At 41.0% G+C, this 17,421-nt stretch overlaps 1 protein-coding gene across 1 annotated transcript in view; it reads left to right on the top strand.

Annotated features, from left to right (window-relative positions):
* Window positions 1-17,421, top strand: part of LOC126315899 (ionotropic receptor 25a) — a 208,827-nt gene that overhangs the window by 35,990 nt on the left and 155,416 nt on the right. Inside the window, exon 2 of the mRNA XM_049992710.1 lies at window positions 16,848-16,943. Within this exon, the coding sequence (XP_049848667.1) occupies window positions 16,856-16,943 (88 nt within the window). The 5' untranslated portion in view covers window positions 16,848-16,855. The remainder of the gene's footprint in view (window positions 1-16,847; window positions 16,944-17,421) is intronic.

Below are 17,421 nucleotides of genomic sequence, written 5' to 3' on the forward strand. Positions count from 1 at the left end.
AAAGGAAAAGTAGTGTGATAACATCGACTGTGGTAAATGGAATGAAAGGGGAAGCTGCTTGGTAGAATTTTGTACAGTGCGCAGTTTAAGAATCTTAGAGAAAGTTGCATACATGGAAAAAAGCCTGGAGACACCGGAAGGTTCAGATAAATTACACAATACTAAGAAAGAGATTTTAAGCTACTGACCTTTTCTATGGACGAATATGGACTCTAGCCATAAGTAAATCTTTATTAACTGCAGACTAATTGTAGAAGCTGTAAGAATATAAGAATATGGCACCCTGACACTCTAGCCATAAGTAAATCGCTATGAACTGCAGACTAATTGTAGAAGCTGTAAGGAAATAAGGATATGAGGCCCTGATAAAGTGATTGTACGATTATCCAGGAAAGGGTTTGACTACGTTAGGTATTATTCATATCGGCTCAGCGTGAGCCCATCAACATCGATTTTGATGCTAGCCGATTGTCTGCGTTCAGAGACACCGGTCGCAAAGTAAACATGTCAGAAACTCGCCTCGTCATGGTTCCTGCAGACAGAATAGGAAAGTGCGTATTATAGTCCACCTGGAAGTTCTCACCCATCCAGTCTACACAATTCACGAGCCTCAGACGTCAGGGAGAAAGCCACGGAGGCGCAGAACCAGTCGTCATGTACTGTGGGACATTGTTGCGACCTGATTTTTTTGTCTATATCCTGACGTCACGAGATTGTTCAGTTACTACAGGGCGTCTAGCCTAACAGTGCCCTTGACCTCAAGGAACGTCGTTCCCATAAGCAAAGAACTGAACTCACCGATCATACTCGTAGCTAAAACATTGGTTGAGGCGAATTAATCTTAGGAAGTCAGCAAACAGATCAAGTTCACTAACGCAATCGCTTAGGTATCATACTGGCTTAAATATTGAGGATTATACGGAGAAAGCGAAATGAATTCGGTCTTCCGAAATTGTTTCACTGCGTAAGATCATAAAACAGTTTCTGCTCATATTCTAATGCACGAATGCCGAAATGACAGATATGGGGACAAATGACAGGGAACACAAAATCAACGAAAATCGATCAACAGAAGGCAAGTGATTGTACCTAATACGGTACTTGGAAGATTTTTCGACTCTTCACACAAACTACTGGAAGGAAATGTATTTCCACAGTTTCTGTCAGTCTGCTCACTGTTCCTATAGCAACCCACAACACACACCGCTTGTCATAACCACATACGACAGAAGTGCTCTCCATTGCTCTGAGAAGACCACTTAGAAAAAAATGTCAACAAAAATACGTTCCTTTTTTTAAAGTGTGTTTTCACAACTCTAAAGATTTTGTGCATATTTCCACTCATCAATAAGTTATGGAAATGTTTTATGAGGGAACTTGACTTCCAAGGATAACATTTTCACAGTACGGGACCATATTATAAGATGACATCTGGTTTTAGTCCTAGAAAATTCTGCAGATATCTCTTCGAAAACTTAGTATTTTGACAACTGGAACATATTGAATACCTTTGTCGATGTAAGTATTTTTTTCTGAAATAAGCGGTGCAAAGAATGATTATAATACTGGGACCAAAAGCAGTCTTTACAAAGAAAACAAGGATTTAACATCAATAGAGAAAGGACTAAGATTGATAAGCACACATATATTCACCGACCTACGGGAGAATATGAAATTTGTTGTCAGTAGCAAAATTTGGAAGTGAATTAAAGAACTTTCGTTTGGTAAACCCAGTTTCCTCCTTTGAAGAGTATATTCATGAGAGCTCTCAAAAGTTTTGCTCTACCACAATGTTATTGCACCTGAGAATGGGAGCGCTCCGGTCGACGGTTATTACCGTGATGTTTCATGTGGGCACTTGATAGTACATATGCACATGTCTTGAAACCATTCTCAATGCGATGCGTTATCTTTAGTCACTACGATACTTCTTGTTGTAACATTAAAGCGTGTATCCAATAACAACCACGGAAGGTCAACTGCTATAATATCGTGATATAATGTTGTTGTTGTTGTTATGGACTTCAGTTCAAGACTGGTTTGATGCAGCTCTCCATGCTAGCCTAACCTCCGCAGGCGTCTTCATCTCCGAATAACTACTGAAAGCAACACCGTTCTAAATCTGCCCACGGCGTTCCTCTCTTGGTCTCCCTCTCAAGACTTTTATCCTCCACATGTCCGCCTTTACCAGTTCCCCGATGCTTCACGATTTCTTATACCAGTCGCTCCTTTCTTTTAGTCAAGTTATGCCGCCTTGGTGCAGGTCTTATTACATTCATACATACATTGAGCGACCTGCGTGCCGGATGGGGATGAAATGATGATGACGACAACACAAAACCCAGTCCCTGAGCGTAGAAAATCCCCGACCCAACCGGGAATCGAACCCGGGCCCGTAGGACTTTCTTCCGGGTGAAAATACACTTTTTCCGTGTTAAGTGACAATATACTTTTCCTTGGCACTGTAAAACTTATCAGTCCTTTAGATGTTTATGGTTATATACACCAACGTAGAATTTTCCGGCACTTCGTTAAACGAAACTCAGAGGGAAAAAACACGTTTTGGAAAGATCTTTGATGTGCAGCAACATGTACACTGCATATTTTCGTGTTACGAAGGTATAAATTCGAATTCCACCAAACACCATGTCTTACTTTCCGAAGCAGTGAAATTGAGATTGCGACGCGCTTTTGTAAGCCAGTCATAGCTCATGTCACGTGATCTCGCCAGCTGATGACAGCATAGGACACGTGATGTAGTCAGCGAATAGCAAGATCAGTCTTGAGTAGTATGGTTTAAATTAATATACATAGTGTTGCTACAAGAAAAACAAAACTTTCACATATAATATTGGTCTCTAAGATTAATAAGCTGCAAGAGAAGCTAAGCTTCCACATTTAATATTGATCTTTGCGCGTGTTACACTTTAAGATACATCACACAAATGTGCCAGTAAAATTTTTAATAACGATGGAAATGTTTGATCTTCTGGGCTCGAAATTCTTCTAGATGGTCGTCCTCAAAGAGCTGATTTTTAAATGAGAGTCATACGCTCTGTGATTTCAAGAAATTCATCGTACACTCTCGCACATAGTTCATCTTGCGTAAAAGGAAATTTACTTTGCAAGTAACGCTTTTCAAACCACCAGTCGCAATATTTTCCCGTGACCTGTTAGAAACTGGTTCGTTTGAGCAGTTGCCAGAGAGCGCCAGATAATAGGCGTCACTGTGTTTGCGCAGCTACGATGATGCAGGAAGCCCGTATATTCGTACGTGTAAAATATTAAAAGATCTTGCATTATGTCATAAAAGAAACAAGACATCAGAGGATACTTCAAGACCATCGGAATTTCGTGAACCATACTAATTTGCGTAATTCGGCTTAAAGTGCACATTCATATGTCCACACGCGTATGTAAATTTTCTTGAGTACCATTACTGTATTATCTCATGTTTGGTTCTTTATTATGGCATAATGCCATACAAGCTAGAAGATGGAGAACGGGCACTTGAAACACAGCGAACAGTTGAAACTAGCCAACAGTGTGAAATTAAACACTTCCTTCCAAATAAATTGACTGCCTCAGTGCAAAAGATTAATAAAAGCCACATCTCTTTAGCAAACAATGCTTTGCAACAGGAGGACTACAACAAATGCACGGGATTTGAGCGCTGGTTTCTGCAGGTAATCCGCACCAGACGGAAGCTTCACTGATGAGGATGCGTTCTCGCTCGAGAGTGTGAAGGACGTTCACAAACTGCGTACGTGGGCGGATGTGAATCCACTTGCTCCGCGTACGTCGGCCGCTGTGGCCGAGCGGTTCTAGGCGATTCAGTCTGGAACCGCGCTGCTGATACGGTCGCACGTTCGAATCCTCCCTCTCGAGCATGGATGTGTGTGATGTCCTCCTTAGAATAGTTATGTTTAAGTAGTTCTAAGTCTAGGGGACTGATCACCTCAGATGTAAATAGTGCTATAGTGCTTAGAGCTTTTTTTTTTTTTGTACGCTTACGAATGCCTCACAATGGAAATTTACCGATATGTCAGAGACTGTTTTTAATTGGCCCACACGCTCTCCTAGACTGACTTGATGGTCGCACGTATCTCGTATTCCTGCGAGAGGTCTTGCCAGAGATGCTGAATAATGTTCCCATGCCTATTCGTCGCCGCATTCGACTTGAGCTCGACGGAGCTACCACATATTTCAGCAGACTAGTGAGGGCACATCTGCAGGCAATCTTTCCCGTTAGCTGGCTGGTCGCGGTGGGCCAGTCGCATGGCGATCACGATCATCTGACCTGCCCCCAATCGATTTTTTTCTGTGTGGATATCCGAAGGGCCTTAGGTATGTTGGGCGTGAAACACCTGTTACATGGTCCGAGGGTCTAATGGGCAACATTGTTGCGGCAGTAGGATGTTTTCGAGATACACCAGGTGTATTTGAGAGGGTGCGCCGTTCAGTGTGACGTCTTTGTCAGGCGTGTTTCGATGCATCCGGACGAAACTTTGAGCATCTCCTGTAGAGGGCGTCCATTTGTAGCATGTGACTAAGCAATTGGAACGCCATTTAGTAGCCCGAGTGGCCTTTTCGACCTCTGGTTCCTATGTTCTTACTGAACCTTGTATGCCCATTGTGCCATGTCACTTTGTAACTTTTTTTTTTCGAATCACCCTATATAATTCGTAACTATACAATGCCGCTAATACATCTCTCAAATAAACTGTCACATAATTATTGCCCTAAAATAAAGGAAGATAACCTGAAAATTATATCAAACAACAACTCATATCTAGTACAACCAACCGGCCGGCCACTGTGGCCGAGCGGTTCTAGGCGCTTCAGTCCGGAAGCGCGCTGCTGCTACGGTCGCAGGTTCGAATCCTGCCTCGGGCATAGATGTGTGTGATGTCCTTAGCTTAGTTAGGTTTAAGTAGTTCTAAGTTCTAGGGGACTGATGACCTCAGATGTTAAGTCCCATAGTGCTCAGAACCATTTGAACCATTTAGCATAACCAACCGTTATTACTCCAAGAACACTAATGGAATGTAATTAAAAACAGGGACACAGCGACGGAACCATGATAACATATGGATGTCAAACCAGTCTGCCGTAACCTGACAATGGCTATTTGGCAAAATATGCCTTACTTCGAAATTTGTTTGGAATCTTAACTACCTGTATACGTCGTGCGACGTTATTTTACTATATTTTGACTGTGATAGTCGTATTAACGGTTAGTTTATTCAGTCGGACGCAAAGCAACCTGTTCTTTCCTGAAACATATAATCAATATGCAAAACAATGCGGATTGCAATTCGTTTTTATTAGGTCACGCAAAACTCTAATTATGCACTGTAGCCATGTAAAGTTGCAGTGGTCATTATCCTTTTGACATACTTTTTAGTACAGAATTTGGAATAATTAAACCTAAAATTTAAATGACTACTTAATTGTACTTACCAATTATTTGATGAGATAGCTGCTGCAAAGACTATTACTAGTACGTTATTATGCGCTTTACTGTAAGACACTGATTAACAAGAAAATCACTCACAATAACATTATGAAAATATTGTAGATAGTTCTGAGTAAAACAACATCTAAAGTACTTTCTTTATATAGATATCCATTAACCACAAATAAAGGTAAACGAACATTCACTTCCCACACTTCAAAAATAACTTAATCATCTGTCTAGGACGTACGTCAGATACTACTGTCAGAATGAAGTTACGTGCAGTTTCTTATCTTTTTATGAAATTCAAATTCTGTTACAACATTGTTCAACTAACTGACTGTGCAACTTAATTAGATGCAGTTGATCAATTGCTTTCTCCTGATAACGCAAACCTTCGACAATCATTCTTAAGAAAATATGATAGTTTTCTTTTCTTCTTTTTCTGCACTTCGAGGTTTAGGCACTTGCGTATGTTCTTTCTTCACTTTTCACTACCACCTCCTTGTGGTTCCTCCTACGTCTCTTCTTCCTCTTGGCTGGTAGAGCTTGGCCTGCCGTGGGATTTTCTCTACAGTCAATATTCTTCCTTTGTGTGGCCGTATTGTCTACAATTGCTTTACAATTCCTTATGGTATTTTTGCTCCGTCATTAAAGCTCGAAGTAAATGAGTGTTTTTCTCACCAGACGCGTTTCGTTTTCCTGCTGTAAATAGTCATCTGCGGTCTGTAATGAAGGATATTTACAATTTGATTTGTTTTGTAGATCGAAAAACAATTTGTTAACAAATTTCTGGTTTATACTTACGGTAATTTCAGAGTGGGTTTTGGCCTGCATCAGCAAATGTCGTCTGCTACAACGTTTTTGGTTCTTTTCCTCTTTAGGCATCTAATATCTTAATTTCGTATATAGTCTTTCATGACACCTTTCACTTTCCTGAGAACTTTCATTTCTGCTGCTTTTAGTTTACTTTTATGTCATTTTAAGGGACCCATGACTCATTTCCATACAGCTACATAGGTGTAGATGTGGTTTCAAAAAAAATTTGTTTTGCTTCCCCTCGCATTTCGTTCTGGATTGTTTTGTTTACCATTCAGCTTACTAACATATTTATATTATGATAGTTTCTCTTATAATTATGACCACCGGTAAATTGTAGCATTTCACACAAACAGCTGTCACAAGTAGCGCGATTTGGGTCAATAACAGTCTGTGTGCACACATAAATTAAACTATACTGACGAAAGAACACGCAATGAGTACTGGTCCATTTGTTTCACAATACTAAAGAGAACAGTACATTGTGTGCAGATGGCGATGCGAAACGCTGCATCGACGTTGTTCTACCTGTGCGTTTACATGGCTCACACATGACTTTTCTCCTCATCAATAAAGTCCATGCAGCATCCCATATCATTACCAGCTGAGCCAGTGACCAGCCGAGTAATAATTCCATGTAAGTATATCGATTTTAGGCTCGTATCCACTCCTAGATGTCTTCACTCTGATGGCTGACTACAGGCTGGGGCTTCGTCCACTGCTAGTGTTCATTAAAAAATGACACTCATTCCACTTGGGATCTGTGAAATGGTACATTAGCTTTTTTGTTTGAGTTGTAAATATTTGTCATGTATTGATGTTTTTCTGACATGTTCTACATCCTGGAGGACCTCCTCACCAATGATCAATTGGAATGAGAGTAAATCTAATATAATCTAATCTGGTGCTCCCTTCCTTACAATTTTTTTTTTTTCAAATGGAGCGCTTTTTCCCACTTAACACACAGCGACTTCCCTCCAACTTTCCCCATCCTATCTTTAGAATCGTGAATATCAACTCTATAATTATATGGACCAGTAAACCATACAATATTACCACAGTTTACATTACATGTGTAGACATTGTAGTACTCATACTTGAAACATTCTAGCAGATTAAAACTGTGTGCCTGATCAGGAGTCGAAACTGGGACATTTGTCTTTGGGGGACACGTGCTCTACGATTTTGCATCCAAACACGACTCAGGACCCTCCCTCGTAGCTTTACTTCCACCAGTACCTCGTGTCCTACATTCCAAACTTCACAGAAATTTTCTTGAGTACCTTGCGAGGCTAGCACGCCTGGGAGAAAGGACCACCCTGTTATTGAAATGGGTGATAATCATTACAAAATGTATAAAGAAATATAAATATTGACAAAATATAAGCAGAATAAAGAGAAAACATTATTTATAAACAACTGAGTATTATGAATGACATAAAATGTTCGTGGTACATCCTTTTGTAGCAAGTAACCGATTGTACGTGTACTATAATAAGCTGTGTCTTCAAAAAATTCCGGAACTTTGTCCACAAATTTTTTTCTGCTGTTACCTTCTACTTACTGTGCGTGATGCCCTTCGAAACACTCTCCTACACAATTGATACACCGCTTCCAACGCCGTTTCCACTTCCGGAAGCAGTCTTGGTATGTCTCTTGCTGGAAATTTTCTTTTGTCCCGTCGATCGTTACAAATCTTCGTCCTTTCAACAGGGTTTCCAACTTCGGAAAGAAAAAAAAGTCCACAGGGGCCAGGTTAGGAGAACGGAGGATGAGGAAGCTTAGTAATTTCTTTCTTTGTACTCTTCACGGATTGCGAGGCGAAGGTCTTTCTGGTTTTGACTCATGAGCCGTGGGACGAACTTGGTGGCAACACTATGCATTCCAAGATGCTGTGTCAGGTTTTCATGGCATGATCCAACTGAAACGTTACATTCTTCTGCAATCTCTCGGACAGTCAGTCTTCTATTGGCACGCATAGTTTCGTTGGCATTGTTCCTGACACGAGTGTCGTCGGTACACGTCGAAGGGTGTCCTGAATCAAGACTCATCTGTAACTTCCGTCCGGCCATTTTGAAGCTGTGTGAACCATCCGTAACACCGAATACGCTTAAGCACTCATCACCGTAGACTTCCTGTATCATTTGGTGTGTCTCTGTAAAGGTTTTCTCGAGTTTCACGCAAAATATAATGCAGACGCGTTGCTCCTCTTAACTCTGCCCTCTCGAAACTCGCAAACTGTGCTTTACAGTTTGCGTATTTCGAGAGGGCAGAGAGGAGCAACGCGGGTCGACACAAGAAAAGACGAACGACAATGAAACTTGCGGCAGTTACACATTAAACACAGGCGTGTGTAGGGATGCCAACCGCATTTCGCTACAACACGCCATTGACGCGAAATTACTAATATTCCGGAATTCTTTGAGCAGACCTCGTATGTTGGCAGCTTCAGAATTGATAGTTGCCTCGCCCGAGAACACGGCGTCGTGTTTGTTTAGTGAGACACGTGCCTGAGTCTCCACCAGGAGTACTGCAAGTCGCGTGCCCTAAAAAAACGTCAGCTGTTGAGGTTTAAACGTTCACCATAGAAGTTTTACATATGTCTTATGTCAGTAACTATCAATGAAAGTGTGTGTAAATTATTGTGGAATGTATATTTTCCGCATTCGTGTGTCGTGTCGTCAAGGTAACAAGCTGTGGCGACGCGAAGGTTCCGGAATCAGTAAACATGGACTTGTTCGTAATTCAGTGAACAGTCTAATTGAGAGAGACCTATAAACTGTGTGTAACTTCAATTCACGAGTGGAAATAATTCCGTTCATTTTCTGAGTCACGTGATCAACAGCCAGCCGCGACGCAAAATGGTGACCGATACGCTCGTGAAAAGTAAGATTAATTACGAGAAACTATGCAAACTATAAAAATAGAACTTAAACTGCTAGCAAAGATTAGGGGGGGCGGAAGGTAGCAGAAAACAGAAAATTTTAATTAAAAAGAAATACACAAATCTTTATTTTAATCTTTAATTTAGCAAAACTTCAAAAGTAATAGCAAAGATCGTTAAATTTTAAACGTTTACGCAAGCTGAACCAACTTGATCTAGCTGTTTTGAAAACTTGAAATCAGCAAGTGTAACAGGAAAGAATTTAATTGCAGTTGTTGCACAATGTTGAATTATACAATTATAAAAGAATTTCATCATAACTGTTCAGCAGCTATTTCAGTCTTCACCTACGCCCTTGGGCACAACTCTTAAAATAGTTAGATACAGTTCGATAATACAACCACAACAGAGAAAAGTGTACGCTATAAAATAGTCACAAAATACAATTTGTTAATGCGAGCGAACATCAAGGGAAAACATCCCGGCACTAAATTAATCAGCTAAAAAAGAAAAAGAGTTTATACAAGCAGAAAATGATTTCATTTTACTGTATCTCCTCTGATCAACACGTGACTATTCACAAGTCTTTAAACCAATAGCATAGAACATAAAAGTATTAAAATCATTCTATTTATATAGCAGCAATGCCAAATGCATTTATAATAACATTAGTAAAACTTCAACTGATCAGCCAATCCATATATTTTTGTAGAGAACTGTTTTAAGAAATCTTCAATTAGCACAACAAGGAGCGCAACAGGTGGCGTAAGGACGAGTACCTGTGGGATACACTTCTTACATAAACTGTAACTCCTAATAACCGCTTGCAAGAGAAATCATGATAATATGACTGGCATTTAAAAAAAAAATAACCTTTAAAAAAAGTTACAACATTTGTATCTAGTAGAACCTGGCTCGGCAAAGGTGTTAACCTTCAGGCTGGGGCAGATAAAACTGGCACGGACGATTGGGTATGATTGGACGTGAATGTATGCTTATAGCCCCCTACGTGATCCACACAGTTTCCTTGGAGCACATTTACACAATCTTCACGCCTGATAGTTGTTAGCAGAGGTCAGTCTGGTAGCGGCCCTAGCTAGCCACCCAGGTCACCGGATCTGACAGTGTGCGATTACTTTGTGTTGGGAGCCCTCAGGTCTATGGTGTATCGCAACAGCCCTCATAGTCTTCAAGAACTACAGCAGAACATTTCGGATAAGATTATGCAGTTACAGCAGTTTCGATCCGCCTTCAGTAATTTGCTGAACAGGGCCCAAAAGTAGCAAGGGATGAATGGTGTTCACTCTCAGTATCTCCTACAATCAGGTTAGCAACGTATTTCCTTTCCTCTGTTGTGTTTCTTTGTCCGCCGGAACTCTGTTTTCTGGACCAGTTTTATTTGCCACACCCTGTATTATTAATATGCCAAAGTATCGAATACTTGTGGTGCTCACTTTTCTAAGTGCAGCCGAGTGACTTCCCCAACATGCTTAAATTAGTTACCAAGCCTGTAACAGTCAGCAAAGGCCAACATGTTGTAGATTTAAATGGCTCCAAATCTCTGCACACAGAGCATGGAACAGGCCACGCTAACCAGAATTTGCTTCGCTCCACTAGACCTCAGTCGTATAAAACAAATCATCAAACAATACCAGGTACGAGGGTCTATACCGTAGTTAGAACAGATTAACCCTTTGAAGGTGGCAGTCTGCAGAATTTGACCACAGCCGATAGGCTTGTGGCAACTCAAATCAAAATCGCCACTGAGCAATTTGCACACCTGTGGTTTACCTGCGCCACCACTAAACACACGCTGACACTCCGAACATCAGTCTCAAGTCCTTGGGGCTTGGGTATCTAACTGACAGGCGTCAGAGACAGCGAGAGACCCCTAACCACGGCGACACGGAATCATCATATCTTCGAAGCGCCTCCACCACGCCACCTAGACGGGCGCTGCAACGGATGTTGGCCAGCGATAACGTACAGAGATGGTCACAATCGATCTATCGCATTCGAGACAATACCAAACTGGTTCAAGAAGTAAATATCCAAACAGTGACTTTCACGTAATCATAGTCCTAGTGAAAGAACAATGTGATTGAACAGCGCAACAATAAGCTGTAATGCATTGCGAATAGACAATGTAGTTTAAGTGCCATTTACAACTTACGACAAACCTGTTACTACATCACTATATTAATAGTTCAGCTCAAATTAATGTCTTTAGTGGTGCAATATACGTTGATCTTTACCAGATATTTGTGGTTCTCATTTGGTCCATGCTCCCGCAAACTGCAACTAATTAAATGAACAGCTAAAGGATTAAATAGTACGATAATGATCGAAGCAGAAGAAATGAATTAAAATTTGTGACTAGCAAGCACGAACAGCCAGGTTCGAGCCCCGACCGCAGCAGAAAATTTAATTCATTTCTTCTGCTTCGATCATTATCGTAGATAATGAAGAGACTTAAATGTCTCAGGGAAACATTTAATTATAAGATTAAATACTAGATGGTGGGTGCAGCAGTGAGGAGACAAGCACCAAGGTGGAAAAAAGATAAACGTGATCTAGGCACATGATCGCTGAATATTCCAATCCACGTGACTGTACGGTGTATCATTAGCTGTGTGAGAGACTGAAGGAGAGACGCATGTACATTTGGGCCGCTCACATTACATTACATTAATACTTCCAGAATGAGATTTTCACTCTGCAGCGGAGTGTGCGCTGATATGAAACTTCCTGGCAGATTAAAACTGTGTGCCCGACCGAGACTCGAACTCGGAATCTTTGCCTTTCGCGAGCAAGTGCTCTACCAACTGAGCTACCGAAGCACGACTCACGCCCGGTACTCACAGCTTTACTTCTGCCAGTATCCGTCTCCTACCTTCCAAACTTTACAGAAGCTCTTCTGGCAAACATGCAGAACTAGCACTCCTGAAAGAAAGGATACTGTGGAGACATGGCTTAGCCACAGCCTGGGGGATGTTTCCAGAATGAGATTTTCACTCTGCAGCGGAGTGTGCGCTGATATGAAACTTCCTGGCAGATTAAAACTGTGTGCCCGACCGAGACTCGAACTCGGAACCTTTGCCTTTCGCGGGCAAGTGCTCTACCAACTGAGCTACTGAAGCACGACTCACGCCCGGTACTCACAGCTTTACTTCTGCCAGTATCCGTCTCCTACCTTCGAAACTGAGGAACTTTCACTGAGCTCAACCCTTTCCAACTCTCCCATCCACACTCCTCTTGTACACTTATTTCGCCTATCTCCTTTGGATCATCTTCCCTAACATGCCCACACCATCTTAACATACATTTCTCAGCACTCTTCACTATATCTTTTTTCACTCCGCAATGCTTTCTAAAATAAATTTTATAAACTTTACTTAAAGTTTGAAATTATGTTAAACTACAGCTGCATTGCATAAACTTTTGTATTGCACTTAAAATGGTATGATTTATTGATAAAATTAAATTGTAGGGTATACATAGAATTAAATCATGACAATAACTGACAAACACTAATGTAATCAATTGTGATTATACTTCCTTGAAAAGTCTAAGTCAATTCTGCATGTATCTATTTTTAATTTTAGGCACGTTTCTGAGTTTTCATCAATAACATGACTTCTCAATTCACTCTTCGTAAGGTTGACGTTTCAAAATGATTCTTTGCATGAATATGTAGACTCGAATAAGAAATAATATCAAAAATGCTGTTTTTTTAGCTAATTTTGTAAGTCAGAAATACTATTCCAGGTGTTAAATATAAATATATATTTCCTTCTCAAGGTCTTTAAAAGCAGACCACTTGTGCTGTGAACCAACAAGTAAGTTCGTGTTTGTTTTCTCCAATATTTGTAAATGAGCACAAATACGTTCAAGTTTCGACATCCAAAATTCGTTGTTTTTTTAAATCCAACAGTCTTCGAAAGTGAGTCAAAGTTTATCTTTCAAACTCTGCAACAAAAAGAGATAATTTGCTTGTGAATGTTCTAACACCAAAAAAAACAGTGTTCCTTTTCACCTGTAGTTTACCGATTAAGCTGATTTAGGTGAGATATAAGTCTGCCATGAAATTAAATTATTGCATACTGAAAACCCTTCCAAAGCAGAATAAGGAATTGAAACATTTCAAGACGCCTCTTCACGATAACCAACGTAACTTATTATGCAACAGAAGACCTGCACACAGAGGTTTGCTGACTGCTGGTGTAGAGTAACAACAGATATTCTCTTTAAAGAAAGTACAGTAATTTCTTGAAATTATTAGAACATATTGCCACGTTTGGTGTTATGTTGAAACCAATCGCTATATCAATAAAGTAACACGAGATGAATTCGTTACTGTGTAATCAACAAGTATTCAAAGATTAATTTTAAAAGAATTTTAGAAAGCAATATACCAGTCCGTACTCCTGACATGAGCCACACAGAACAAATGTCAATAGTCCTTCGTTTTGTACAGACAGTGTCTGGTGAGGAAATAATAATCAAACCATTCGTCATTAAGTTGTATATTTCATAGGCACACTTTAAGCCAAAAAAAGACTCACTGTGAAGGAGTTATCCTAATTGGACAGAAGTCAGTAGATGTGATGTACTTGTACAGAGAGCCGGCCAGTGTGGCCGAGCGGTTCTAGGCGCTTCAGTCTTCAACCACTCGAAAGCTACAGTCACAGGTTCGAATCGTGCCTCAAGCATGCATGTGTGTGATGCCCTTAGGTTAGTTAGGTTTAAGTAGTTCTAAGTTCTAGAGGACTGATGACCTCAGATGTTAAGTCCCATTGCGCTCAGATCCATTTGAACCATTTTGAACTTGTACAGAGAAACAAATGATTACAACTTCAGAATAAATTGGGTGATGTACTCCGGAGAAAGAACTTTACAAATTGAGTAAGTTAGTAACCCGTTGATCTACCTCTGACCCTTATTCAAGCAGTTATCTATCCAGATTGGCTCTGTTTAACAGAGTTTGTGGATGGGTACCTGACGGATGTCGTGCCAAATTCTGTCCAATTAGCGCATTAGATCCTCAAAATCCCGAACTGGTTGAAGGACCCTGCCCATACTGCTCCAAACTTTTTCAGTTGGTGAGAGATCTGGCGACCCTACTGGGCCAAGGTATGAACAGGCAAGCACGAAGACAAGCTGTAGAGACTCTGGCCTTGTGCGGCCACAGCGGTATGTCGACGGTTTCTACACTCCGTTTTGTTGCCCTTCGTGACAAGCCCTCATGGGCTTAAACTTCAGCAAGATGATGCCCGCCCGCAAATGGCGAGAATTTCTTCTTCTTTTTTTCGTGCTTGCCAAACCTTCCTTTGGCCAGCCAAATCGTCGGATCCATCCCCAGTTGAGAATGTTTTCAGCATTATGGGCAGAGGCCTCCAACCATGTCGGGATTTTGATGATCTAATGCGCCAATTGGGCAGAATTTGGCACTATATCACTCTAGAGGACATCCAACAACTCTTCAATCAACGCCAAGCAGAATAATTGCCTGCATAAGGGCCAGAGGTGGAGCAACGCTTTACTCCTTGCCCAATTGCTGAAGCTCTTTCTCTTCAATAAATCATTTAATTTTTATAAAATTTTTGTCTTTTGTTTGTCTGTACATGAAACTCACATCTACCGATTTTCGTCCCATTCGGATAATTGCTTCCTCTGTGTAATTTGTTTTTGTCTTAGAGTGTATAATTGGTTAAAATGCGCAACAATAAACATGAATGAGAAGAGAAAAAGTATGTGTATGTAAACATTCATGGTGGTGTCTGTTTGTTCTATATCGTGTCTCCCTACAACTTTCGCGCAACGACGCTCTGAACGTGTTTTTTAGGGAATTAACTAGTTTGAACCTGGGAACTGTTGCTGGTAAGGAGACGACAGACCACACATGACATGTAGAATTCAGAAGAGTTCAGTGAGACTAGCGATGATACAACCAAATACTTAATGATCTCAGCGTCAGCTCCACTGCACTCCCTGTAAAAGAATCTTAATACTAACTAAATTTAATGGAAGGGGTTCAAGACTTTCCTATTTTTAGTTAGCTGGTAAAATAACGTCGAGAAAGCAGTTAAGTTTACCATTGGAAATTTTATTCTACTCACAAAATATTGTTTATAAATTGCACTATTGATAAAAGGAAGTGTTTTAATACAGGATGGTAAAAACCAACAGCGTTCAACAAAAATGTGAACGAATATTCCCTGAATGGGTTTCCAAGTTCTACAATGGATCGAAGGATGACCTATGCCATATCACATCTATAATCTAGGTTTAATTTAAGTTTCAGAAAAGAGAAAACTATCAAAATGGTCTACACTGACCCTCAATTATCTTTAATTACTTATCTAAGTTGTTGTAAATTACAGTGGCTAATGTGGCTTCTCAGTAACTACATAACAGAAAAATCATCGCGTTTCAGATTTTTACTTCAAGTAGCAAATGTGAACACCATGAGCTTTAATTGACGATCGACACTAGTATTACGCAAAAAGGGGGTGTAACAGATGAGACTTCTGCAGTTTTGAGTGAAGCTTTATGCGCTCAAAAATGCGGCATCGCGTGCGTTCATTACCTTGTCGGTGTTTAGGCAGCGTCAGGGCAGCGGCGGGCAGCACAGCTCCGCTCACCTCGCCATCTCGGAAGCAACTCTTTCCTAACTTCTCCTTACTACAATTTACCGAAGTTGGTTTTAAAAAAACTATCTGGGTGTGTTTTCATCTGACCAATCAGGGTCTCAATGTTAACCTTAAGCTCCGCCTACAAAAATTCTGTCTATCCAATGAGAAACGTTATACTTTCGTGGTGGGGCAATGTTTTTAAGGTTTGCAACGTAGCAGAGACGCGAAAAAGTCTCACGCTAAAACTTGCGGGTGGTAGTGGCCCTTTATGTGCTATCGTAAGATCTATACTGTTTTTCTGAAGGGCTCTAGCTTTTAACATGGGCTGGGGGGTGGTCCTTGACGTAACAGAGACACGAAAAAGTCTCACGCTACAACGTGCGGGTGGTAGTCTTAGAGGTAGGCTGGCGACGTGGGTGTCCAGTCCGTCCCTTATCGTGGGGCCTTCTAGCTTAACACGGTTCTGCTCTCGGCTTCTGTTCTCGTTTCTCCGCTCGGAACTGCATCGGTCTCACGGCGGGAAGGTACGACATGCATTTAGGCATTCTTGTGTTAGTCTGTGGTATTCCATATGCTCACTCGTTACTCGTATTACTTTGGTTATTTTAATGTCACGATTTATTCCGAGCTATGTGACATACCACTGGATTTGCTTATCATGTCAGGGTTTTCATGGAAGGTGTTGGATTTGCCTGACACCTTACATGTATACTAAAAAGTATATCAAATCCTAGTTTTCTCTAACGTGAGGCTGTCTCTAACTGAAAGTAATAGCTTACAGTTGTGTCAGAGTCTTCAGACTGGAAAAATATGTCCGCATTTGCAGCCGAACACCAAAGATCCTCAAACTATAACCCAGTAATTGTGCCTTCTGTTTGTGACTCAGATGTACACAAAACAAATTTAAAGGTTTCTGCACCAGCAGGTGTAGAAGAGTTTCTTATTTTTGTTTCCTCGTCCTCCCTGCATGACCATACCGCTGCTAATCAACATGTTGCGTGGCACGAGAGCGGTTTTTCTTCAGAAACTGAAAGAGCTTTTTTTTGGACAGGTTACGCCATGTGGCCGCTGTGGGTCTCTGTCATCGCTGTCCAGCTGCAGCTTGCGTCGTCACAGGCGACTTCCGACCCTCTGCTCATCCGATTCCGTAAGCTTATTTTATTATGATTAAAGCTGTTCGTCTAAAAACTGATACAAGGAAGAAAATGGATGTAAACATTATCTATCTAATGTGAATAGTAACCAATCTCAAGTGGTATATTACGAAAAGATGAATTAAACGACGCTTTTGGAATCTGCTCACTCCACTGCAGCTGTGCCTCAAGGCTCTGTCCTGTCACTCCCCTCCCCCCTTTTCATCCTGTACACTCATGATATTCCGGAACCACCAGTCCATCCTACCTCCCGCTGAATACACCGCTTACATAGCTAACCACCACAACCTCCAACTCTGCCATGCTTCCCTCCAAAGCCATTTCAATCTCATGGTCGAGTGGTGTAATACGTGGAAATTTCAGGTAAAGCCAAGCCACCACCATCTTTGGTTACACCACGTGTCATTTCCGTCGTCCAGACTTCCACCTCTCGATTTACAACCATCTCATCCCTCTGACCACTACAATAAA

Source organism: Schistocerca gregaria, chromosome 1, assembly GCF_023897955.1.
Source record: "Schistocerca gregaria isolate iqSchGreg1 chromosome 1, iqSchGreg1.2, whole genome shotgun sequence".
In the NCBI taxonomy this organism is placed as follows: Eukaryota; Metazoa; Arthropoda; class Insecta; order Orthoptera; family Acrididae; genus Schistocerca; species Schistocerca gregaria.